The following is a 27,811-nucleotide window of genomic DNA, read 5'->3' on the forward strand; positions in this document are numbered from 1 at the left end:
CCACGCAGGGTAGGACAGGGAACTGGCAGGAAGTACGTAAACAGCTGTTCTTATACCGTGATGACGTAGTTCCAACGCGTCTGTTGGCCTATCACAGTAGAGGCTGAGTGTGGTTTAAACTTGCTCAGCCTGTCTCCTTCTCTCAGATGTCCGCATCTGGTCGTTGCGTAGATTAGATCCGTCTTGTGTCTCCGTCGATTCTACACTCAAACAGTTCCTTATATGGTATTGTCCAGTGCTCTACCCTCCCTGGTTGGCCTAGAGATATGCAACCCTCCCCTCTCCAGATTGACCACAGCTTTTATGGCCTTTCACTCAATGTTGGTCAGTCTTTACACACATACATCTGTATTGTTTGTGTGTGTGTGTAACAAAACAACATTCATCTTCAAACAATATGGTAGCGGGCTATAGTGCATAAACATAAATCCTAACACACAGAACCCATACAAAACGTAAGACATTCTCAGGTACTCACGACAACCATTTCATTTGCTTTTTCAAGGACTCTCTACAGCTACGAAGCAGCTCTCCAAACATACTCCCAGCAGACCAGAAAAAAATAGATCTCTGTTACTATCTAAACTTCAGATTAAGACTCAATCACAGACGACTCATATTGCAGTCACACAATGCTAATCCCAAACATAGCATAGCTCGCATTTGGAAATCTCACTTCCGGATAGGAAATGGGCTGCAGAAAGAGTTCTGGTTCACTTAGAGAAATAATTCAAATGGTTTAAGAAACTAGAGAGTGTTTTCTATCCAATTGTAATGATAATATGCATATTGTACGAGCAAGAATTGAGTAGGAGGCCGTTTGAAATGGCCACCTCTTTCCAGGTTACTCAGTGCTGCCCCTTGCAGCCATAAGAAGTTAATAAACCACTGACAAACAACGGCCACCAGACTTGACACTGGGTGCTCCCAAATAAACTGCCCCAGACACGGGGAACGAAAACAGTTCAAGAAAAATGCACACTAATACAAACACGTAACGATCAGACAAACAAACACCAAGCTTACAATAAAACAATCCCGCACAAAGAAACGGGCGGGCCGGCTGACAGATAAAGCCCAACTAATTACGAACAAACACAAAACAGGTGTAACCAATGAACACATAAGGAGGGGGAGGAAAAAGATCAGTGGCAGCTAATAGGCCGGTGACGACGACCGCCGAGCGCCACCAGAACGGGAAGGAGAGCCTGCCTCGGTCGGAGTCGTGACAGTAACTTTAAATTTTTAAATGTAACTCACACATTTACATCTTTCAATACTTATAAAATGGGGTCCAGGTTTAAAATAATTACATGTTTAAAATACTTACAGGTTTATAACAATTACAGGTGCACCTTACACTATATCATACATGGCCTTAACTAGTAAACACAGTTTCTAGTTCTCATCCAGTTCACACAGATAGCTGACTGGGCCCTGTTTACACCTCCGAGGTGCCCCCCCTCACACAGGAATACTCACTCAAAGCCTACGAGGCATTTCTAAAAACTTCACTTGTTTCGCTCACCTCATTCTTTAAAAAAAAACTACTTTCGAGATGTGGTATACACTCGACTCACTGCCTCTCAGATCAAAGGTGGGTCCATCTGCTCCATTCCCAAAGTGTGGTTTCCCTGAGATCCCAAGTTTGAGGGATCCCTGGTGCACCATTTACCAGGTCATCAGGAGCGGTCACCAAGTGAAGATTAACATCCCCAAATGTGGTTAATTTCTTTCATATCAAATGAGGAGACAAACTTATCACACAAGTCAGAGATATTCTTAAACTAAATCTTTATTCACTTATTAATAAGGGAGCAGGTCAATACAACACACATAAAGTGAATCAATTGAGTACTCTACGATAATGATGGCTGGTCGACAAATCACCCCCAGAAGATTCGTTGAGAGCCACGAGACAAAAGTAAAAAGGTATTTTAAAGCCAAGATACACCCCTTTCAACCTACATGACAAACAACAGATGTATAGAACGGGTCACAAGGTTAAGATTTGTATGAAAGATATATATAATTCTCAGCAGACAGTATCTGCTGTAAAAACAGTCCTCTTTGTGTAGAGACCAGGGTCTGGCCCTGGGGTCATCTCTCCCTGGTACCATATAGAACAGAAACATTAACTCATGCTCTGGAATGTGGTCTCTTTAGGTTTTATCACCCAAAATACTTTGTAAATCTCCTGTCAGTGTTTTCTCCCAGAGGCCCATCCTCAGTAGAAAACACAGACACTATAGTTCTAAGAACCCTCTATTCTGTTGCATAAAACAACCATTTGATGCAATAAAAGTATTATAACATAATGTTGCAGTTTTGCTCTCAGTGTCTACTGAAAGTTGACTAGTAACAACAACTGGGACATAAAAGACACCCACCATGAGACCCACTAAATCTGCCCAAGAAGAGGCAAACAAAAGAAAAACCCACACCAAACTTACAGACAGGAAGCAAACCAAAAAAGTGGAGCAACTAAAGGTGTTAACTCTCTACATCTATCAAGACAACTGGAGCACTGGGCCAGACACTCTTAAATAGAACCTGGACCAGCTCAGGTGAAACACCTTCCCACTAACGAGATGGACAAGCCAGCACAGGTGTAACACATACTGACTAACGAGGTGACACCAATCAGTGCGTCCTACGTGCTAACTAGCTATACGTGCTAAAGTCCAACCTCAAAACATAAATGGAAAAACCAAAGACTAACTAACACCTTAAGAGAATGCTCACTAACAACAGAAAACAACTTCCGTTTCACATTATAATCAACTACAATGCTTCACCGTCACCAATATAAACATGGTGTCTATCTACTGGCAACAACAATTAAAAACGATATTTATTTTTTATTACTCCCACAAAGATTTTTCTTTCTATAGCTTCTAGAACCCACTAGCTTCTAGAACTCTCCTCTTCCTAAAACTCACTAGCTTCTAGAACTCTCGTCTTCTATAAACTCACTAGCTTCTAGAACTCTCCTCTTCCTAAAACTCACTAGCTTCTAGAACTCTCGTCCCCTTGGAACGAGCCCAAACAAAACTCATCTCCAATACGGAAAAACGTGCAGTCAAAATAAACTATGATCCATGACAACGCACTGGCTAAATGCAAAACACAAATATTTTTGACTGCCCCCCTTGAGACAATCAGCAACCAAGTCGTCCTTACCACAGACTTGTCTGATTTCAAGAGGAAACTCCTGCAATATCCGTAGTAACTTTCCACCTCACTGCAGAGCTTCTCCCTCTTTTCAGGATTCACTAGATAGGCATGTTGTTGGATCGGGGCCCAGTCCCCAATGTCATGCTCTAGTACATTTGGTTTGGCACATCTGAGAATTAACCCTGATATTCTAAAAACAGGGCAACAATGTCAATATAATTGTACCCAAAAAAAACGTCAGTTGGTTGCATGAATAATTTTCATTACTAAATCTTACATGAAATGTGAAATATTTGATTGCATAGTATTATTTTCAAAGGCTTTTCAATTACATTTTGCTAGGAGGGATAGCCCAATGTCAAAACACAGTTTTAACGTGTCCAAATAAATAACCAATATGCAGAAACAGTTTGGGATAAATTGAAAACCTAACATGTGGTCACAATAATTGTCTTTTTTTAAAACAAGCTCCTTATAAACTGCATAAGCACCAAAAACACTGTTGCTTTGACAAGTAGCAATAAATCACGGATATCGATTAAGGGGGAAATCCGGCTGTACGAGCTGTTGAAACGAACAACTAAAAAAACATGGAAATGGGAGATATCTTTAACCTCACTGGTTAGAGGACAACCTGCAGAAAACAGTCAGCTACATATTGGAGTGATGCATTTAAATTTAGGGGTCGCTAAACAAAGGAACACAACACTTATTTGTCTTAACTCATCGATATTATGTTGAAATCAGTTGATTCTGGGAATAATGTGTACATCACTAGTTAGAGGACAACTCTTTTTTTGTTAGACACTTTGTGTTAAATCACATAAATAGTACTCTTTCAATTCAGAGCCTGGATTTCCCCCAATGAGCCTAATGTCCATATCATGTTGAAATCAATTGGAAAACGTTTAGGGTTCTACACTGTGACATTCTGACTGACTTACTGCAGAGTATATTAATATACTATTTATTGAGACATTGATATCATGAAACAACTCCTTCATACATTTTCTGATATTTGATCAGAGATATTATTATTATCTCTGGTCACAGTTAAGAGATTTCTCTCCTGTGTGTATTCTCTGGTGTGATACCAGATGGCAAGATTGACCAAAACTATTCCCACATTGACCACAGCTATAAGGTTTCTCTCCTGTGTGTGTTCTCTGGTGTGATACCAGATGGCAAGATTGACCAAAACTCTTCCCACATTGACCACAGCTATAAGGTTTCTCTCCTGTGTGTGTTCTCTGGTGTGATACCAGATGGCAAGATTGACCAAAACTCTTCACACACTGACCACAGCTATAAGGTTTCTCTCCTGTGTGTATTCTCTGGTGTACAGTCAGATTGCCAGATGTAGAATATCTCTTCCCACATTGACCACAGCTGTAAGGTTTCACTCCTGTGTGTGTTCTCTGGTGTGATACCAGATTGGCAGAATGACCAAAACTCTTCCCACATTGACCACAGCTATAAGGTTTCTCTCCTGTGTGTGTTCTCTGGTGTGATACCAGATTGGCAGAATGACCAAAACTCTTCCCACATTGACCACAGCTATAAGGTTTCTCTCCTGTGTGTGTTCTCTGGTGTGATACCAGATTGGCAGAATGACCAAAACTCTTCCCACATTGACCACAGCTATAAGGTTTCTCTCCTGTGTGTGTTCTCTGGTGTGATACCAGATTGGCAGAATGACCAAAACTCTTCCCACATTGACCACAGCTATAAGGTTTCTCTCCTGTGTGTGTTCTCTGGTGTGATACCAGATTGGCAGAATGACCAAAACTCTTCCCACATTGACCACAGCTATAAGGTTTCTCTCCTGTGTGTGTTCTCTGGTGTGATACCAGATGGCAAGATTGACCAAAACTCTTCACACACTGACCACAGCTATAAGGTTTCTCTCCTGTGTGTGTTCTCTGGTGTACAGTCAGACGGCTTGATGTAGTAAAACTCTTCTCACATTGATCACAGCTATAAGGTTTCTCTCCTGTGTGTGTTCTCTGGTGTGAAGTCAGCTGGCTAGATGTAGGAAAACTCTTCTCACAATGATTACAACTATAAGGTTTCTCTCCTGTGTGTTTTCTCTGGTGTACAGTCAGATGGCTTGATGTAGTAAAACTCTTCTCACATTGATCACAGCTATAAGGTTTCTCTCCTGTGTGTGTTCTCTGGTGCAGAGCCAGAGAGACAGATGTAGTAAAACTCTTCCCACATCGATCACAGCTATAAGATTTCTCTCCTGTGTGTATTCTCTGGTGTAATACCAGATGGCAAGATCGACCAAAACTCTTCCCACATTGACCACAGCTATAGGGTTTCTCTCCTGTGTGTGTTCTCTGGTGTAATACCAGATGGCAAGATTGACCAAAACTCTTCCCACATTGACCACAGCTATAAGGTTTCTCTCCTGTGTGTATTCTCTGGTGTAATACCAGATGGCCAGATTGACCAAAACTCTTCCCACATTGACCACAGCTATAAGGTTTCTCTCCTGTGTGTATTCTCTGGTGTACAGTCAGATTGCTAGATGTAGAACATCTCTTCCCACATTGACCACAGCTGTAAGGTTTCTCTCCTGTGTGTGTTCTCTGGTGTGATACCAGATGGCAAGATTGACCAAAACTCTTCCCACATTGACCACAGCTATAAGGTTTCTCTCCTGTGTGTGTTCTCTGGTGCAGAGTCAGAGAGCCAGATGTTGAAAAACTCTTTCCACATTGACCACAACTATAAGATTTCTCTACTGTGTGTATTCTCTGGTGAATTTTAAATGCCTGATGAGGTGAATCTCTTCCCACAGTCAGAGCAGCGGTGAGATTTCTTCCCTGTGGGTCTCCACTGGTGTTTCTTGAGGTGTTCTGATGTGGAGAGACTCTTCTCTGCCTCTTCAGCATCATGTTGTTGTTGAGGCTCCCCAGAGGATCCACGATAGTCCGTATCTCTCCTGTGTGAACAACAAAGTCAGACGGTTAAAGGCCCACAACAGCAGAAATCCACTGTTTATTTGAGGTAAAAGGTGATGCCCAGAGGTCTGTTAAATTACTTTACAATTGTCTTAAGACAGTCGAAACCTAAGCAGTGTGGCAGACGACCTTTGATCTCCAAAAAAGGCCCCTTTCTGTATTTGCTAAAATTGCAGCACGAGGGCGATGCACACACAATTTGATTGCAGAAACTCCTCCCTGCTAATGAGGAAACCACTAGTTATGGATGTAGTATATCTGCTAATGAGGAAACCACTAGTTATGGATGTAGTATATCTGGTAATGAGGAAACCACTAGTTATGGATGTAGTATATCTGTCTGGAACAAAAATGGTGAACAAAGATTTTAGTTTTCCACAATGTATTCTGAATATTACAGCGTAAGATCAGGAGTGCTACTCAAGGAAATTCACATTAAGCTCTGTGTCTATTCACTAATTCACCACCGTGGGGGAAAACACAGGGGAGTTCTCATAGGCTGACAGCAAATATAGCATTTCACATTACTTTTGGATTATAACTGTTAGGCTCCTTTGAATCTCCTGCTTAATATGTTTGTGTTATTGTCGCAAATCAACTGCTTTATACTTATAAAACACTTCAACCAGTAAAATGCTCTTTAGCTAGCTTTGCCATCAGCCTGAAACTGAGGGTTTGTACATTGAGTGTTTAACAAATTGACCCATAACTTCACCTAACAACATAGACCTACTGTAGGACCCATAACTTCACCTAACAATAACAGACCTAATACTATAAATAATTTAATATTTACAGGTGAAACATGGAAACTAAAATGTCTTTGTCATGACATTTCATAACCTGATCACCAGATAATTTTGTGAATAATCCCACTAGGCTACTCTGTAATGTGATTACTCTGTAATGTGATGTCATTCTAAATGTCCTGAATAACGGAAAATAGCTCTGTGTGTAGTACAATAGCCTATCCATCAAGGAACAATTCTCTACACATTATGAGCAAAGTATCTCTGTGTCCAAACAGACTAACGAGAACCTACTGTAAATCAAGCAGACAATAACACAATACAAACATCAATTTGTTAGGGATGTTGGATCCAACGTGGAGCACGGCATAACTGTCTTTACCAGAGTAATGAATGAAGAAGCACTTTGGTTGTTGTTGCATGTCGTGATGTTTGTCATTTGACTGGCATTCAGAAAATTATTTCCTGGATCAGCTGATGATAGTTGAACATGTGACTGTTACTAAATTGCTACAGTATTAAGAATGATGTGTAATTATTGAACCAGTTATATGCATATCATATTTTCTGGGCCTGAGTAGCAGGCAGTTTAATTTGGGTTTTCATCCAAAATTCCAAACGCTGCCCCCTACCCTAGAGAAGTTAAGCTCCAGATCTTGGGTCTCGACCACCGCCCTGTGCAACTGGGTCCTGGACTTTCTGACCGGCTGCCCCCAGGTGGCGAAGGTAGGAAACAATATCGTCACCCCGTTGATCCTCAACACTGGGGTCTCCCACAAGGGTGCGTTCTGAGCCCTCTCCTGTACTCCCTGTTCACCCATGACTGTGTGGCCATGCACGCATCCAACTCAATCATCAAGTTGGCAGACAACGCTACAGTGGTCGGCTTGATTACCAACAACGACGAGACGACCCACAGGGAAGAGGTGAGGGCCATCGGAGTGTGGTGTCAGGAAAATAACCTCTCACTCAACATCAACAAAACAAAAGGAGATGATCGTGGACTTCAGGAAACTGCAGAGGGAGCACCCCCCTATCCACATCGACGGGACAGTAGTGGAGAAGGTGGAACGTTTTTAGTTCCTCGGCGTACACATCACAGACAAACTGAAATGGTCCACCCACACAGACAGTGTGGTGAAGAAGGCGCAACAGCGACTCTTCCACCTCAGGAGGCTGAAGAAATTTGTCTTGTCACCGAACACACTCACAAACGTTTACAGACGCACAATCGAGTGCATCCTGTCGGGCTGTATCACCGCCTGGTATGGCAACTGCACCGCCCTCAACCGCAAGACCCTCCAGAGGGTGGTCCGGTCTGCACAACGCATCACCGGGGCAAACTACCTGCCCGCCAGGACACCTACACCACTCGATGTCACAGGAAGGCCAAAAAGATCATCAAGGACAACAACCACCCAAGCCACTGCCTGTTCACACCGCTATCATCCAGAAGGCGAGGTCAGTACAGTTGCATCAAAGCTGGGACCGTGAGACTGAAAAACAGCTTCTATCTCAAGGCCTTCAGACTGTTAAAACTTCTTCTCAATAGGGGGTGCTGTTTCACTTTGTAATAATTTCGTTCCCAAATTAAACTGCCTCGTACTCAATTCTTGCTCGTACAATATGCATATTATTATTACTATTGGATATAAAACACTCTCTAGTTTCTAAAACCGTTTGAATTATGTCTGTGAGTGAAACAGAACTGGACTTAGAGCAATTTTCCTATGAGGATGTGAGAATGCTGAATTCTGCAAGCTGTTCCCAGGTCAGTTTATTCATTTGCCTGTCTTCTATTGGTTGAGATGCACTGCATACGCCTTCCCCTGGATGTCAGCGAATAGTGAGATTTGAAGTGGAGTCTCTAGGCAGATCTGAGAGCTTATAAATGGCTTGGGAACGAAGGGTCCGGTCTTTGTCGTCTTCGCTCTGACGCAGGAAGGACTTTGGCATGTCATACTAGAAAGCTCCGGTTATAGCTCTTAGATATATCCGGCTCTGTTTTTATTCGATATAGCTGTTAAAGACATCATAATGTTGTTATTTTAAACCGAGTTATATCAGTTTATGTCAGTATATTGCGATTTTCGGGTATTTATTTGTGTTACGTTCTAGGGAGTTGGGTATGTCTGGCCCACATGGCTAATGTTTACTGCTAATTGCAACGCTGAAGACTACATTCTACAACCGAGCAACGATTCTTTTGGACAAAGGACAACTTTCCCAAAATTCTGATGGAAGCACATCAAAAAGTAAGAAGTATTTATGCTGTTAATTCGTTGTTCTGTTGAAAAATGTAAAATGCATAATCCGCCATTAATTTCGGTGCGTTCTCGCTTTAACGCACGCTGTATATTGTAGTAACGTTAATTTAAAAAATGTAACACAGCGATTGCATTAAGAACTAATGTATCTTTCATTTGCTGTCCAACCTGTATTTTTTAGTCAAGTTTATGATTAGTTATCGATTAGAATAGGTGCCTCTCCCAAGATTTCTCCCGACATATTGTTGACAGCTTGGCTACTTTTCTCATTGTATAACCACAATTTGTGCCGCTAAATATGCACATTTTCGAACAAACTCTATATGTATTGTGTAATATGATGTTATAGGACTGTCATCTGAAGAATTCTGAGCAGGTCAGTGAAAAAATTAATATCTTTTGGTGGTTTATACGTTATTACTATTTTTGGCTTGAATCAATGCTGTTGTGTGGTTGGCTATTGTAGTAAGCTAATATAATGCTATATTGTGTTTTCGCTGTAAAACACTTAGAAAATCTGAAATATTGGCTGGATTCACAAGATCTTTGTCTTTCATTTGCTGTACGCTGTGTATTTTTCAAAAATGTTTTATGATGAGTATTTAGGTAATACACGATGGTCTCTGTAGTTATTCTAGTTGCTTTGGTGAGAGTTGTGATGGTGGCTGCAATGGTAAACTATGATTTATACCTGAAATATGCAAATTTTTCTAACAAAACATGCTATACAATAAATATGTTATCAGACTGTCATCTGATGAAGTTGTTTCTTGGTTAGTGGCTATTTATATCTTTATTTGGTCGAATTTGTGATAGCTACTGATGCAGTAAGAAAATGGTGGAGTAACAAAAGTTGTGTCTTTTGCTAACGTGGTTAGCTAATAGACTTACATATTGTGTCTTCCCTGTAAAACATGTGTCTTGGACTTGTGATTTAATGATATTTAGATGCTAGTATTTACTTGTGACGCTATGCTAGGCTATGCTAGTCAGCTTTTTTACTGATGGGGGTGCTACCGGATCCGGGTTTGTGAGGAAGTAGAGGTTAACCTGCCATCACTGACATTGAGAGGCTGCTGCCAACATACAGACTCAATCTCTGGCCACTTTAATAAATGGACCTAATAAAAGGTATCACTAGTCACTTTAAATAACGCAACTTTATTAATGTTCACATATGCTATATTACCCTCATATGTATATACAGTATATGTATATACTCATATGTATATACAGTATTCTATACCATCTACTGCATCTGCCAATGACGCACGGCCATCGCTCATCCATGTATTTATATGTACATATTCTTATTCATCCCTTACATTTGTGTGTATAAGGTAGTTGTTGTGAATTTGTTAGATTACTTGTTAGATATTACTGCATTGTCGGAACTAGAAGCACAAGCATTTCGCTACAGTCGCATTAACATCTGCTAACCATGTGTATGTGACCATTAACATCCCCTAACCATGTGTATGTGACCATTAACATCTGCTAGCGGATGTTAATGGTCACATACATCCACTAAACATGTGTATGTGACCATTAACATCCGCTAACCATGTGTATGTGACCATTAACATCCGCTAACCATGTGTATGTGACCATTAACATCCGCTAACCATGTGTATGTGACCATTAACATCCGCTAACCATGTGTATGTAAACATTAACATCCGCTAACCATGTGCATGTGACCGTTAACATCCGCTAACCATGTGCATGTGACCGTTAACATCCGCTAACCATGTGCATGTGACCGTTAACATCCGCTAACCATGTGTATGTGACCGTTAACATCCGCTAACCATGTGTATGTGACCGTTAACATCCGCTAACCGTGTGTATGTGACCGTTAACATCCGCTAACCATGTGCATGTGACCGTTAACATCCGCTAACCATGTGTATGTGACCGTTAACATCCGCTAACCGTGTGTATGTGACCGTTAACATCCGCTAACCATGTGTATGTGACCATTAACATCCGCTAACCATGTGTATGTGACCATTAACATCCGCTAACCATGTGTATGTGACCGTTAACATCCGCTAACCATGTGTATGTGACCGTTAACATCCGCTAACCATGTGTATGTGACCGTTAACATCCGCTAACCATGTGTATGTGACCATTAACATCTGCTAACCATGTGTATGTGACCATTAACTTCTGCTAACCGTGTGTATGTGACCATTAACATCCGCATGTGACCATTAACATCTGCTAACCTTGTGTATGTGACCATTAACATCTGCTAACCATGTGTATGTGACCATTAACATCTGCTAACCATGTGTATGTGACCATTAACATCTGCTAACCATGTGTATGTGACCAGTAACATCTGCTAACACTGTTTAAGAGACCATTAACATCTGCTAACCATGTGTATGTGACCATTAGAATCTGCTAACCATGTGTATGTGACCATTATCATCTGATAACCATGTGTATGTGACCACGAACATCTGCTAACACTGTTTAAGAGACCATTAACATCTGCTAACCATGTATATGTGACCACGAACATCTGCTAACACTGTTTAAGAGACCATTAACATCTGCTAACCATGTGTATGTGACCATTAACATCTGCTAACCATGTGTATGTGACCATTAACATCCGCTAACCATGTGCATGTGACCGTTAACATCCGCTAACCATGTGTATGTGACCGTTAACATCCGCTAACCATGTGTATGTGACCGTTAACATCCGCTAACCATGTGTATGTGACCATTAACATCCGCTAACCATGTGTATGTGACCGTTAACATCCGCTAACCATGTGTATGTGACCGTTAACATCCGCTAACCATGTGTATGTGACCATTAACATCCGCTAACCATGTGTATGTGACCATTAACATCCGCTAACCATGTGTATGTGACCGTTAACATCCGCTAACCATGTGCATGTGACCGTTAACATCCGCTAACCATGTGTATGTGACCGTTAACATCCGCTAACCATGTGTATGTGACCGTTAACATCCGCTAACCATGTGCATGTGACCGTTAACATCCGCTAACCATGTGCATGTGACCGTTAACATCCGCTAACAATGTGTATGTGACCGTGAACATTCCCTAACCATGTGCATGTGACCGTTAACATCCGCTAACCATGTGCATGTGACCGTTAACATCCGCTAACCATGTGTATGTGACCGTTAACATCCGCTAACCATGTGTATGTGACCGTTAACATCCGCTAACCATGTGTATGTGACCGTTAACATCCGCTAACCATGTGTATGTGACCGTTAACATCCGCTAACCATGTGTATGTGACCATTAACATCCGCTAACCATGTGTATGTGACCATTAACATCCGCTAACCATGTGTATGTGACCGTTAACATCCGCTAACCATGTGCATGTGACCGTTAACATCCGCTAACCATGTGCATGTGACCGTTAACATCCGCTAACCATGTGTATGTGACCGTTAACATCCACTAACCATGTGTATGTGACCGTTAACATCCGCTAACCATGTGTATGTGACCATTAACATCCGCTAACCATGTGTATGTGACCATTAACATCCGCTAACCATGTGTATGTGACCGTTAACATCCGCTAACCATGTGTATGTAAACATTAACATCCGCTAACCATGTGTATGTGACCGTTAACATCCGCTAACCATGTGCATGTGACCGTTAACATCCGCTAACCATGTGCATGTGACCGTTAACATCCGCTAACCATGTGTATGTGACCGTTAACATCCACTAACCATGTGTATGTGACCGTTAACATCCGCTAACCATGTGTATGTGACCGTTAACATCCGCTAACCATGTGTATGTGACCATTAACATCCGCTAACCATGTGTATGTGACCGTTAACATCCGCTAACCATGTGTATGTGACCGGTAACATCCGCAAACCATGTGTATGTGACCGTTAACATCCACTAACCATGTGTATGTGACCATTAACATCCGCTAACCATGTGTATGTGACCAATAACATCTGCTAACCATGTGTATGTGACCATTAACATCCGCTAACCATGTGCATGTGACCGTTAACATCCGCTAACCATGTGTATGTGACCATTAACATCTGCTAACCATGTGTATGTGACCATTAACATCTGCTAACATGTACATGTGACCAATAACATCTGCTAACCATGTGTATGTGACCATTAACATCTTCTAACCGTGTGTATGTGACCATTAACATACGCATGTGACCATTAACATCCGCTAACCATGTGTATGTGACCATTAACATCTGCTAACATGTACATGTGACCAATAACATCTGCTAACCATGTGTATGTGACCATTAACATCTTCTAACCGTGTGTATGTGACCATTAACATCCGCATGTGACCATTAACATCTGCTAACCATGTGTATGTGATCATTAACATCTAACCATGTGTATGTGACCAATAACATCTGCTAACCATGTGTATGTGATCATTAACATCTGCTAACCATGTGTATGTGACCATTAACATCTGCTAACCATGTGTATGTGATCATTAACATCTGCTAACCATGTGTATGTGATCATTATCATCTGCTAACCATGTGACCAATAACATCCGCTAACACTGTGTATGTGACCAATAACATCCGCTAACCGTGTGTATGTGACCATTAACATCCGCTAACCATGTGTATGTGACCATTAACATCCGCTAACCATGTGTATGTGACCATTAACATCCGCTAACCATGTGTATGTGACCGTTAACATCCGCTAACCATGTGTATGTGACCATTAACATCCGCTAACCATGTGTATGTGACCGTTAACATCCGCTAACCATGTGTATGTGACCGTTAACATCCGCTAACAATGTGTATGTGACCGTTAACATCCGCTAACCATGTGCATGTGACCGTTAACATCCGCTAACCATGTGTATGTGACCGTTAACATTCGCTAACCATGTGCATGTGACCGTTAACATCCGCTAACCATGTGCATGTGACCGTTAACATCCGCTAACCATGTGTATGTGACCGTTAACATCCGCTAACCATGTGTATGTGACCGTTAACATCCGCTAACCATGTGTATGTGACCGTTAACATCCGCTAACCATGTGTATGTGACCGTTAACATCTGCTAACCATGTGTATGTGACCGTTAACATCCGCTAACCATGTGTATGTGACCATTAACATCTGCTAACCATGTGTATGTGACCATTAACATCTGCTAACATGTACATGTGACCAATAACATCTGCTAACCATGTGTATGTGACCATTAACATCTGCTAACCGTGTGTATGTGACCATTAACATCCGCATGTGACCATTAACATCCGCTAACCATGTGTATGTGACCATTAACATCCGCTAACCATGTGTATGTGACCATTAACATCCGCTAACCATGTGTATGTGACCATTAACATCCGCTAACCATGTGTATGTGACCATTAACATCCGCTAACCATGTGTATGTGACCGTTAACATCCGCTAACCATGTGTATGTGACCATTAACATCCGCTAACCATGTGTATGTGACCATTAACATCCGCTAACCATGTGTATGTGACCGTTAACATCCGCTAACCATGTGTATGTGACCGTTAACATCCGCTAACCATGTGTATGTGACCGTTAACATCCGCTAACCATGTGTATGTGACCGTTAACATCCGCTAACCATGTGTATGTGACCGTTAACATCCGCTAACCATGTGTATGTGACCGTTAACATCCGCTAACCATGTGTATGTGCCAATTAACATCCGCTAACCGTGTGTATGTGAACAATAACATCCGCTAACCATGTGTATGTGCCAATTAACATCCGCTAACCATGTGTATGTGACCATTAACATCCGCTAACCATGTGTATGTGACCATTAACATCTGCTAACCATGTGTATGTGACCATTAACTTCTGCTAACCGTGTGTATGTGACCATTAACATCCGCATGTGACCATTAACATCTGCTAACCTTGTGTATGTGACCATTAACATCTGCTAACCATGTGTATGTGACCATTAACATCTGCTAACCATGTGTATGTGACCAATAACATCTGCTAACCATGTGTATGTGACCATTAACATCTGCTAACACTGTTTAAGAGACCATTAACATCCGCTAACCATGTGTATGTGACCGTTAACATCCGCTAACCATGTGTATGTGACCATTATCATCTGCTAACCATGTGTATGTGACCACGAACATCTGCTAACACTGTTTAAGAGACCATTAACATCTGCTAACCATGTGTATGTGAACATCTGCTAACACTGTTTAAGAGACCATTAACATCTGCTAACCATGTGTATGTGACCATTAACATCTGCTAACCATGTGTATGTGACCATTAACATCCGCTAACCATGTGTATGTGACCATTAACATCTGCTAACCATGTGTATGTGACCATTAACATCTGCTAACCATGTGTATGTGACCATTAACATCCGCTAACCATGTGTATGTGACCATTAACATCCGCTAAACATGTGTATGTGACCATTAACATCCGCTAACCATGTGTATGTGACCGTTAACATCCGCTAACCATGTGTATGTGACCGTTAACATCCGCTAACCATGTGTATGTGACCGTTAACATCCGCTAACCATGTGTATGTGACCATTAACATCTGCTAACCATGTGTATGTGACCATTAACTTCTGCTAACCGTGTGTATGTGACCATTAACATCCGCATGTGACCATTAACATCCGCTAACCTTGTGTATGTGACCATTAACATCCGCTAACCATGTGTATGTGACCATTAACATCTGCTAACCATGTGTATGTGACCAATAACATCTGCTAACCATGTGTATGTGACCATTAACATCTGCTAACACTGTTTAAGAGACCATTAACATCTGCTAACCATGTGTATGTGACCATTAGAATCTGCTAACCATGTGTATGTGACCATTATCATCTGATAACCATGTGTATGTGACCACGAACATCTGCTAACACTGTTTAAGAGACCATTAACATCTGCTAACCATGTGTATGTGACCACGAACATCTGCTAACACTGTTTAAGAGACCATTAACATCTGCTAACCATGTGTATGTGACCATTAACATCTGCTAACCATGTGTATGTGACCATTAACATCCGCTAACCATGTGTATGTGACCATTAACATCCGCTAACCATGTGTATGTGACCATTAACATCTGCTAACCATGTGTATGTGACCATTAACATCTGCTAACCATGTGTATGTGACCATTAACATCCACTAAACATGTGTATGTGACCATTAACATCCGCTAACCATGTGTATGTGACCATTAACATCCACTAACCATGTGTATGTGGCCATTAACATCCGCTAACCATGTGTATGTGACCAGTAACATCCGCTAACCATGTGTATGTGACCATTAACATCCACTAACCATGTGTATGTGACCAATAACATCTGCTAACCATGTGTATGTGACCATTAACATCCGCTAACCATGTGTATGTGACCATTAACATCCGCTAACCATGTGTATGTGACCATTAACATCCGCTAACCATGTGTATGTGACCATTAACATCTGCTAACCATGTGTATGTGACCATTAACATCCGCTAACCATGTGTATGTGACCATTAACATCTGCTAACATGTACATGTGACCAATAACATCTGCTAACCATGTGTATGTGACCATTAACATCTTCTAACCGTGTGTATGTGACCATTAACATACGCATGTGACCATTAACATCCGCTAACCATGTGTATGTGACCATTAACATCTGCTAACATGTACATGTGACCAATAACATCTGCTAACCATGTGTATGTGACCATTAACATCTTCTAACCGTGTGTATGTGACCATTAACATCCGCATGTGACCATTAACATCTGCTAACCTTGTGTATGTGACCATTAACATCCGCTAACCATGTGTATGTGACCAATAACATCTGCTAACCATGTGTATGTGATCATTAACATCTGCTAACCATGTGTATGTGACCATTAACATCTGCTAACCATGTGTATGTGACCATTAACATCTGCTAACCATGTGTATGTGACCAATAACATCTGCTAACCATGTGTATGTGACCAGTAACATCTGCTAACACTGTTTAAGAGACCATTAACATCTGCTAACCATGTGTATGTGACCATTAGAATCTGCTAACCATGTGTATGTGACCATTATCATCTGATAACCATGTGTATGTGACCACGAACATCTGCTAACACTGTTTAAGAGACCATTAACATCTGCTAACCATGTGTATGTGACCATTAACATCCGCTAACCATGTGTATGTGACCATTAACATCTGCTAACATGTACATGTGACCAATAACATCTGCTAACCATGTGTATGTGACCATTAACATCTTCTAACCGTGTGTATGTGACCATTAACATACGCATGTGACCATTAACATCCGCTAACCATGTGTATGTGACCATTAACATCTGCTAACATGTACATGTGACCAATAACATCTGCTAACCATGTGTATGTGACCAATAACATCCGCTAACCATGTGTATGTGACCATTAACATCTGCAAACCATGTGTATGTGACCATTAACATCTGCTAACCATGTGTATGTGACCATTAACATTAACATCCGCTAACCATGTGTATGTGACCAATAACATCTGCTAACCATGTGTATGTGACCAATAATATCTGCAAACCATGTGTATGTGACCATTAACATCTGCTAACCATGTGTATGTGACCATTAACATTAACATCCGCTAACCATGTGTGTGACCAATAACATCCGCTAACCATGTGTATGTGACCAATAACATCCGCTAACCATGTGTATGTGACCAATAACATCCGCTAACCATGTGTATGTGACCATTAACATCCGCTAACCATGTGCATGTGACCATTAACATCCGCTAACCATGTGCATGTGACCATTAACATCCGCTAACCATGTGCATGTGACCATTAACATCCGCTAACCATGTGCATGTGACCATTAACATCCGCTAACCATGTGTATGTGACCATTAACATCCGCTAACCATGTGTATGTGACCATTAACATCCGCTAACCATGTGTATGTGACCATTAACATCCGCTAACCATGTGTATGTGACCATTAACATCCGCTAACCATGTGTATTTGACCATTAACATCCGCTAACCATGTGTATGTGACCAATAACATCCGCTAACCATGTGTATGTGACCATTAACATCCGCTAACCATGTGTATGTGACTATTAACATCCGCTAACCATGTGTATGTGACCATTAACATCCGCTAACCATGTGTATGTGACCATTAACATCCGCTAACCATGTGTATGTGACCATTAACATCCGCTAACCATGTGTATGTGACCATTAACATTTGATTTGACCCCGCAAGATGTGTCAGGTTTGTCAATTTATTAATTGTCTTTTGGTTGAAACCCTCCTGTCAATGTTGAGTAAGGACGCACACCTGATTACGCATATAGAGGTAGGACTAGTCTCCCTGATTACGCATATAGAGGTAGGACTAGGTTACACATATAGAAGTAGGACTAGTCTACCTGGTTACACATATAGAAGTAGGACTAGTCTACCTGGTTACACATATAGAAGTAGGACTAGTCTACCTGGTTACACATATAGAAGTAGGACTAGTCTACCTGGTTACACATATAGAAGTAGGACTAGTCTACCTGGTTACACATATAGAAGTAGGACTAGTCTACCTGGTTACACATATAGAAGTAGGACTAGTCTACCTGGTTACACATATAGAAGTAGGACTAGTCTACCTGGTTACACATATAGAAGTAGGACTAGTCTACCTGGTTACACATATAGAGTAGGACTAGTCTACCTGGTTACACATATAGAAGTAGGACTAGTCTACCTGGTTACACATATAGAAGTAGACCTAGTCTACCTGGTTACACATATAGAGTAGGACTAGTCTACCTGGTTACACATATAGAAGTAAGACTAGTCTACCTGTCCTGAGCACTAATGTAGATCTATAAATGTGCCCATTTGGGGATGTCTGACAGTATTTCTGATTGTCTTAACGCTGCACCACTAATGAGTTGTGGAGCTTCTCAAAGCACATTTTTTTCTCACCTCAAACAGCAAGTAAACAAAGTCTAATCAAAATCAATTGCAAATGAGAATAACTCCTCAAAATATTTCCAGCTCTTGCCCTTTCGATAACCACTCGGCACAAAAGGGAAAAACGTAATGTGCTGATCCAGTGGAAATGTCAAAACACCTGATTACTTCTTATCACTTTCACAAATAGCCTACAGCTGTGTCGGTCGAGAACTCACAGGCACGGGAAACTGAGGGCCCAGAATATTTTATACAATGTTTCAAGTTCGTTATGGACAGGCCATGTGATTTATAGGACAGTTATTTGCAATGTTTTTATTTGTTGGCTATATGTAGGCTATTTTTTACATAGGTGGCAATGGCAATAAAAGTTACTTTTAGATTTGTATAATTTTCATTTAGATAGAATGTAGATTAATCACAGAATGATTGAGATACTATTATAAATGAAATGAAACTGTTCCAGTAAAATGAACATATGAAAATCATAACTGGCACCAGATCAGTAGAAATGGTAAGATAGATTTGCACTCCAAATGTAGGTTGCCGACTGCTTGTGTAGCCGATTACCAGCAACGTCAGAATGTATGAAGGCCAGCAGGAGGAGGTGGTTCAGGAAGAGTTTCTTCTCTTCTGGTTGGGCGTTATTGATGTAATGGCATGGAAATAAATGCTGAATATTATACAATGACTTATAAACAGCTCTAACAATTTGACCCTACAGGAAATCTACACTGGCAATTCTAGAATATACTATATAGCCTCGAAACCTGGTTAAACTATCATTATGACATCATGGATGAATTCTAGAATATACTATATATCCTAGAAACCTGGTTAAACTATAATTATGACATCATGGATGAATTCTAGAATATACAAAATAGCCTAGAAACCTGGTTACACTATCATTATGACATCATGCATGGGCAGTCCTTGTATTCATAGTGTAGTGAATTCAGGGGGTAGCCCTGAGCTGGACTCAAACCTGGGTCCAGCGACTGTCAAGCCAACACCTTATAACTGTTACACCAAGATGTCTGAACTTCTTGACGAGGTCGCTAGGTGTTGGATTACGGTTGATACAATAGCTTTCTCTATGAATTTGAGAGTGGTTACATTTCTCCAGCCCCCATCCCTCAGCTGTTTACCAAAACAAGTCTCTGGGCAGCCATTTTGTTGCTGTTTAAATACTAGGTTGTCCCTTTAAAAGAGCCACACAAGAATCAATCAACCAATAACAAAGCTGTAATTCCACCACTGTTTTGCTAATAAGATGATGGATGGGGGTGGAGAAATGTAACTACTTTCAAATTCATAGACAGACCTATGGATGAAAGGACTGACCATCCATGATATCAACATTATAGTTTTAACCATGTTGAGGCGATACAGTGTTGATTTACATTGTTTCTATACATTGGAGTACAAACAATCTTATTAGGGGTTCTGATGGGGTACAACAGATGAACTAAGCTCATGAGGCATGTGTTATATTCTTCAAGAATCAATGGCTAGAAATAAATAGTTTAAAAGTCAAAATATGGATGTAGCAATTGCAGATTTCCCCTTTACCACCATACATCCTTCCAGTCGTCTGCTGCCAATGACTGGAACGAATTTCAAAAATCGCTGAAGCTGGAGACTTATATTTCCCTTACCAACTTTAAACATCAGCTATCTGAGCAGCTAACCGATCGCTGCAGCTGTACATAGTCCATCTGTAAATAGCCCACCCAATCTACCTACCTCATCCCCAAACTGTTTTTATTTACTTTTCTGCTCTTTTGCACACCAGTATCTCTACTTGCACATCATCATCTGCTCATTTATCACTCCAGTGTTAATCTGCTAAATTGTAATTCTTCTCTACTATGGCCTATTTATTGCCTACCTCCTCATGCCTTTTGCACACACTATATATAGACTTTCTTTTTTTCTACTGTCATTGACTTGCTTATTGTGTTATTGGCTTGTTTATTGTATGTTATTCCATGTGTAACTCTGTGTTGTTGTCTGTGTCACACTGCTTTGCTTTATCTTGGCCAGGTCGCAGTTGTAAATGAGAACGTGTTCTCAACTGGCCTACCTGGTTAAACTATCATTATGACATCATGGCCTACCTGGTTAAACTATCATTATGACATCATGGCCTACCTGGTTAAACTATCATTATGACATCATGGCCACCTGGTTAAACTATCATTATGACATCATGGCCACCTGGTTAAACTATCATTATGACATCATGGTCACCTGGTTAAACTATCATTATGACATCATGGTCACCTGGTTAAACTATCATTATGACATCATAGCCACCTGGTTAAATAAAGGTGAAATAAAAAAATAAAACATCAGTTCAACAACTGCAGAGTTTGTGTCTCTGTTTTTAAGACAGTACTTACTAGTGTTAATCAGGGAACGGTCTCTCAAAACCATATTATGGCTAAGTTCATCCTTAGAACCATTGGATGCCTTAAGATGCGTTTGGGAAACCGGGCCTAGATATCCAGTTTCCTCCTCCTCCTTTTTCGATGTGACAGTCATCTCCCCCTCCTCCTCTTTCACCCCAAAAGCTGCATCCTCCTCTTCTTTTACTGTAAAATCCTCTTCCTCTTTGAACGCGTCTTCCTCTTCTTTCACTGAAACGTCTTTCTCTTCTTGTTTAACTGCAACAGCCTCACCCTCTAATTCTTGTTTAACTGTAACAGCCTCGCCCTCTAATTCTTGTTTTACTGTGACATCCTCCTCTTCCTCCTCCTCTTTCACCAGAGCTCCTTTCTCCGTCCAGCAGTCCTCCTCTTCATTAACAAGAGAGTAGCTTAGTGACCTCATGGTTGGAGATGTTAGCTAGCTAGGCTAATGCTAACTTAACCAGCCCACTAGATGAATAAAAACAATACCGTAAATATGAAAATTATGAAATTAAAAGGGATAACTAACTAGACGTCAGAAGTGGGTTTAAAACACAGTGGCTAATATACACTAAAGCGTCTAAAGCTCTTTGTTGGTTCGTCTATTTTGTCTAGCAAGCTACCGAGGCGTCTGACTGACTGTTGTTGCTGTTGAAAGAAGCGTTCCGTCCACTAGATTATACGTCACAGTAGCAGCATTGCCTTAAAGTCGCAGACCGCCATTAGCTGACTGGAGTGGGTAACACAATTGAGTAAAATGTCTATTTAATTTTCAGACAAAAGGTAGGTAGGAATCAGGAACATAGCTAGTCCTAAAATGTTAATTACCACCCCCCCCCCCTAAATAATTCAATATCAGTCAATATATTTTTTTCTCTGATTTCTTATTTTCGTCAACCGTTCCATCGCATCATCTACTTTTTACCGGGCCGGCACTAGGACCGGGGGAGGCTGCTGCACTAGTGACTGTTATACTTTCTTCAGCAAAGATGGCGGACATAAATACTGGGAGAGAGGGGTAACCCTACACAGAACTGAAGTGGATCAAAGATGTCGGACAGATATACTAGGATGGAAGCAAAAACTGTAAGGGATTATATCGTCATAAAAAAATCATGCAAAAACATGTACAGTTGACAGGAATGTTAGTTCATGTAGAGACAAACGATTATGCATTTTTTTAACATAAAAGTTATTTACGAAAATCGCGATTTAGCCAGCTAGCTGACTAGCTAACATTAGCCAGCTAGCTGACTAGTTAACATTAGCCAGCTAGTTGACTAGCTAACATTAGCCAGCTAGCTGACTAGTTAACATTAGCCAGATAGCTGACTAGCTTACATTAGCCAGTTAGCTGGCTAGCTTTATGGGTGTTGTGACATGAGTATGAAATTGTAATTCTGGTTGTTTTAGGGACTCATGAAACAACCAGCAAACCAGGCTTTCGTTTTGTGTAACAGTGGATGTATAGAATCTAGCTAGCTGAAGAATTTACAGCAAATTGAATATACAATTTTGTAAGTTTGCCTTGCTGATATTTACCATGCAGATAGATGAAATAACGTAGCTAGCTATGTTCTTGCTTATTGTGCAGTGGATGATTAAAATCCCTGTATGCCCATGGATGTATAGCTAGCTAGCCGATCTGTGTATGGACCCAAACGTTTGGTATACATATTAGTCCAGAACCTAGCTATGAACCTCAGCTATCATAGCCAGTTGTATCAACTGCAAAACAGCCTGAATGACATTAATGAAGCCTATGGATTGAGTAGAATATAATATCATGTTGTGCCAAGGATGCAAGTCGTATATACATGTAGTTATTACCATGCATGAGATCCCCACATTGTAGCCTGTACATTTAATATATTCACTGATCATGTACTCTACCTTGGCAAATAAAGGTGCAGTTTAGGTATGAATGTCTTTGAGATGATTATTCAGTCATATCCAATACCAGGAGTATCAAATTCCAGTCTTTGAATGACACTGTGTCTGCATGTATGTATTACAATTCTACACTTCAACAGTGTTTACCAATCTTGGTCCTGGGACATCAATGGTTACACATTGTAACTAATAGACTAGAAACAGGATTTAACTAGTCAATTCATATATACAGAAATATAATGTTAAAAACAGAACACTACACTTCCTATGCATCATGTAAATACTCCAACACCGGTTCATCTCAACATCTAATGCCCTTCATCTGCATTGATCTGATAAACACAGGATAGGTGGAGTATTTCATCACATTACACTTCATTTCAACCAGTAGAGAATGTGAAACGCTTTATTGAAAAGCTCATTATCCAAGTGTTATAAATACAAGTTCAATCTGTCCTTCAATCTGTTGTGAATTATAAAAACAGAGGAAGAAAGAGGAGGTGGAGAGAGAGGTGTAAAAGACAGAAAGGGAAAGAGGTAAGCACATAGGAGCAGGGAAGGCAGCACATGATTAATGAATCACAGTGCTACATAAATATTCTCTCAGTTCATCACCATTACATAATAGTGTCTCTAGTCGGCCCAAAGGTTATCTTAAAAGCAGGTGAGGTGGCGATGATGGGACTAGGGGTTGGCATCCTCTCACATGAAAACATATCTGCAGACGAGAGACAGATGGAGAGAGAGAGCATGTTTAAGCCTTGTGTTTTTATTTATATTCTAACATTGTTAGTCATCAATCAGGAGGTGAAATGCAAAACTGACCTTGGATCATTAACTCTGGGACTACTGCATCTCTCTGTATTTCAATGTAAAGCAACTCTTTAATAATACTTCCTGTGTAATATAAACTGACCTGGGATCATTAACTCTGGGACTACTGCACCTCTGTCTGTATTTCAATGTAAAGCATCTCTTTAATAATACTTCCTGTATAATATAAACTGACCTGGGATCATTAACTCTGGGACTACTGCATCTCTCTGTATTTCAATGTAAAGCATCTCTTTAATAATACTTCCTGTTGACCTGACCAAGTGACCTCTCACCTCTGATCATGCTGTGCCCTCTATGTAGCCAGTTCAGATGCGGGAGGGGTTCACCGACACAGCTGATATAACCTAGAGGATTTAGGGAGAAGGGGAGAGAGGGATGAAGTGAAGGAGAGAGACTGTTATTGAGAAAATAAGGTAGTTAAAGCCACAGTGTTCAACAGGAATCTGTGTGTGGCCTCACCTGGTGTCCACACCACACTAAGTGGCTGCAGAGTACTTTATGCTGAAAAACATGAACGGACACAAGAGGACAAACAATTATAGCATAGTTATAGAAATAATGAAGTGTCTTACTATTCTCTATGGTTGGCCCTCTTGCCTATTCTTTGAAGGTGGAAGGAGCCACAGTTATACACCTGAGCCTGCTTACTGCACAACACAATCCATCAATCAGATTGATACATGAGTGTGTAGGTGTGGGTTATAGGATGTCTAATTGTTCTACATTTCTTCAATATGGGTGATTTAAAATAGCCTGTTTTATTTTTGCACAGACATCACACCCTCACCTAAACAGCACCCTCACCTGAGAAGTAGAAATCAAAGGGAGAGAAACTGTGAATTGAATAACTGCAGTTGACATAGCTAAGTAAATGGAAGAATACTCTTATTGCAATGTGAATAGCTCTTAAAAGAGCCTTTGGTTGTGCATAGTGTAGTCTATGGTGTTGCCAGGGAACAGCACCCTCTTAAAAGAGCCTTTGGTTGTGCATAGTGTAGTCTATGGTGTTGCCAGGGAACAGCACCCTCTTAAAAGAGCCTTTGGTTGTGCATAGTGTAGTCTATGGTGTTGCCAGAGAACAGCACCTTCTTTGAAGAAGTAGGAGGTGAAGATCTCCTGCACATGGATTGCCTCTCTTGCTGCGTTGTTGGATTCCATCCTTGAAACATCCTGCAGAGCAGCAGACTCCTCCTCTGGGACACGGCGGCGAGCTGCAGATCCCCTCCTGGTCCTCGTGTCCATCCTCATTAAGTTACGCAGGACACAGGTAGCCTTCACACACCTGAATTCCTCCAGGAGGCAGTCCCAGATGACCTTGGTCACCCAACCTTGCAGTGCCCTACACGGTAACTGTAGGCAATCGTTTTGAAGGAATCTCCAGTTACAAGGTATCTGTAGGAATATGGAAGACAATGTCATTATTAGACTTTTACATCACCAGGTCATTGTGGATTACTAAAGTATAATATCCCTGATAACAAATCATGATAACATTGGATTGATAGATGCATGGGCACATATATGTACATGTGTAGCATGTGACAATAACAGGATCATATCAAGGATGGCATCACAAATGACTACATAAATACCACTTGAAGCTTGATGATGAGTTGATCATTTGAATCAGCTGTGCAGTGCTGAGGCAAAAACAACAATGTGCCTCTTTGAGTCCCCAGGACTGAGAACCACTGCTCTTCATTGGGACCTCTTCATATGTAGACTGGCTTTCATAGCGCTCTTTATCTGAGGACAGAATACCTCACAAGAAACACACTTCATTATAGTCAAATTACACCACACTGAATATTATGTTACTATTATCTCCGTCCTCACTTCTAGGGACAGGAACTACACAAAGTACCTGCCCTATCCAGAATAGCCTCCTCTCTCACTGACAGTTGGGGCTGCTTTCCTTTCACCCTCCTCCATGGCTGTTAGCTAGCTACCTACAAATGCATTTGGAGTTTGTTTTTTACAGTGATAAATAGATAGCTAGCTAATATGAAGCGAGGTAGCTGGTGATATTTAATTCACTTAGCTATCTATACAGTATTTGAAGTTGGTTAGATAGCTAGCTAGCCAAATAGCTGGCTCATTTAGCAGCTCATTTGAGTTAGCCTGCACTGTAGCTAGTTAGCTAATAATACATCGTTGTTTCTTTACATTTCCAAAATCTATTTACTTACTTGAATAGGTTCTCCGAGCCATGTGGACAACTGGAAACAGGGCAGCAAAGTTTGTCACCAGTGCGTTTTAGAGGATATTACTATTGAACTATGTACCCATTTAATAACCAGACCTTCATACCAACTTGCTCTGGTCTGAATTCTTGACGGAGTCACAGCGGGCGGCCTAAGCGGCATCTAGTCCATCTGCTGACTGGACGAAGTTGAGTAAAATGTAGATTTTATTTTCAGACAAGTTAAGTTAAATATAAATAACTCTAGGGTATCCTCTAGGGATTCTTGAGACATCCCTACCCTAAACCCTAACCCCTAACTTAACCATTTTAAATGTCAACTTCAACGGGCTAGGGACGTCCCAAAGATGTATCGCTACCTGAAAATACATGATCTAAGTGATTGATAGTTGGTATTCAGCAGTCATAAAGCCTTATTTACTTTAATGAACTACTAAAATAGTGATTTTGTCAGACAGCAGCTCTACACTTTATTGACTGACTGATCCAGTCATCCTTCCATCCCTCCTCAGCCTTCCTCTCCTCTGAAGACCCAGTGAGGGTGGAGCTCAGTCAGCGAGCTGTTGAGGGACTGGTTAGGAAGAACACTTCTACAGCCAGAGAGGTAAGAGGTCACACATGGTTTAGATGGTAAATATTTTTGTCCCCTTAGTGGTTCATCACGTAAGCAAAAGGGAATATGTTCCATCATCTGTGTTTATTTACATTAGTGCAAATTGTATTGGTGTAATTTCTCACCCCTTTTGGCTGTATGAAAGTTAATTTCCCCTCAGGCACACATTTGTTCTTTGATATTATGAAGGTCATTTGTGTCAAATGTACTTTTCCCCACTCCTTCACCCCATCTCTTTATATTGCTTATGCATATTCAGTGCATTCATTTAAGATGATTGATGAGAAAAGTATCGTCCAACTCTGGGGTATCTCACTGCACCCTCAAATGTCATGTTTTGAAATATACAGACAGGCAGATTAAAAGTAATTTTACATTGTATAACTGTACTTCTGACAGCCAACTTTCTAACTCCGCCCATAACTTTATGACATCATAACATTCCCAGAAGGATTATTGAGTCATTGTTAGTTTTACACTGAAGACATGACTCTGCCGTTGTGCTGTAGAATTTGTGGATTTTGTCTCTTGTATAATAAGGGACTATCATTTGTCCCAACATCACAGGCCACAGACTTTGATGAGTTAAAGACTTCCAAAAGTGTTTCCACA

General features: G+C 40.8%; 2 protein-coding genes and 1 long non-coding RNA gene across 3 annotated transcripts in view; all 3 read right to left on the reverse strand.

Moving 5' to 3' along the window:
- The window catches only part of LOC139548189 (zinc finger protein ZFP2-like), a 249,135-nt gene that overhangs the window by 86,269 nt on the left and 135,055 nt on the right, over positions 1-27,811 (reverse strand). The gene's annotated exons all lie outside the window — the stretch shown is intronic.
- Positions 1,778-22,292, reverse strand: LOC139547800 (zinc finger protein 271-like). Its single transcript, XM_071356889.1, has 2 exons — positions 21,645-22,292; positions 1,778-6,127 (listed from the first exon to the last, which is right to left on the reverse strand). The coding sequence occupies exons 1-2, from the start codon at positions 22,072-22,074 to the stop codon at positions 4,215-4,217; spliced, it is 2,343 nt and encodes a 780-aa protein (XP_071212990.1). The 5' UTR covers positions 22,075-22,292; the 3' UTR covers positions 1,778-4,214.
- On the reverse strand, positions 23,415-27,413 carry LOC139550565 (uncharacterized). The gene is made up of 3 exons (XR_011670075.1): positions 26,573-27,413; positions 24,656-26,144; positions 23,415-24,264 (listed from the first exon to the last, which is right to left on the reverse strand). It is a non-coding gene; the product is annotated as an uncharacterized lncRNA (long non-coding RNA).

This window comes from Salvelinus alpinus, chromosome 2 (assembly GCF_045679555.1).
Source record: "Salvelinus alpinus chromosome 2, SLU_Salpinus.1, whole genome shotgun sequence".
NCBI classification, from domain to species: Eukaryota; Metazoa; Chordata; class Actinopteri; order Salmoniformes; family Salmonidae; genus Salvelinus; species Salvelinus alpinus.

What these genes read in the sequence shown, in the direction of transcription:
- LOC139547800 (XM_071356889.1), bottom strand. Translation starts at nt 22,074, where the DNA reads ATGAGGTCACTAAGCTACTCTCTTGTTAATGAAGAGGAGGACTGCTGG. An exon ending in CCGTTCCCTGATTAACACTA is followed by an intron (nt 6,128 to 21,644) that starts GTAAGTACTGTC and finishes TTGTTCACACAG; the next exon opens with GAGAGATACGGACTATCGTG.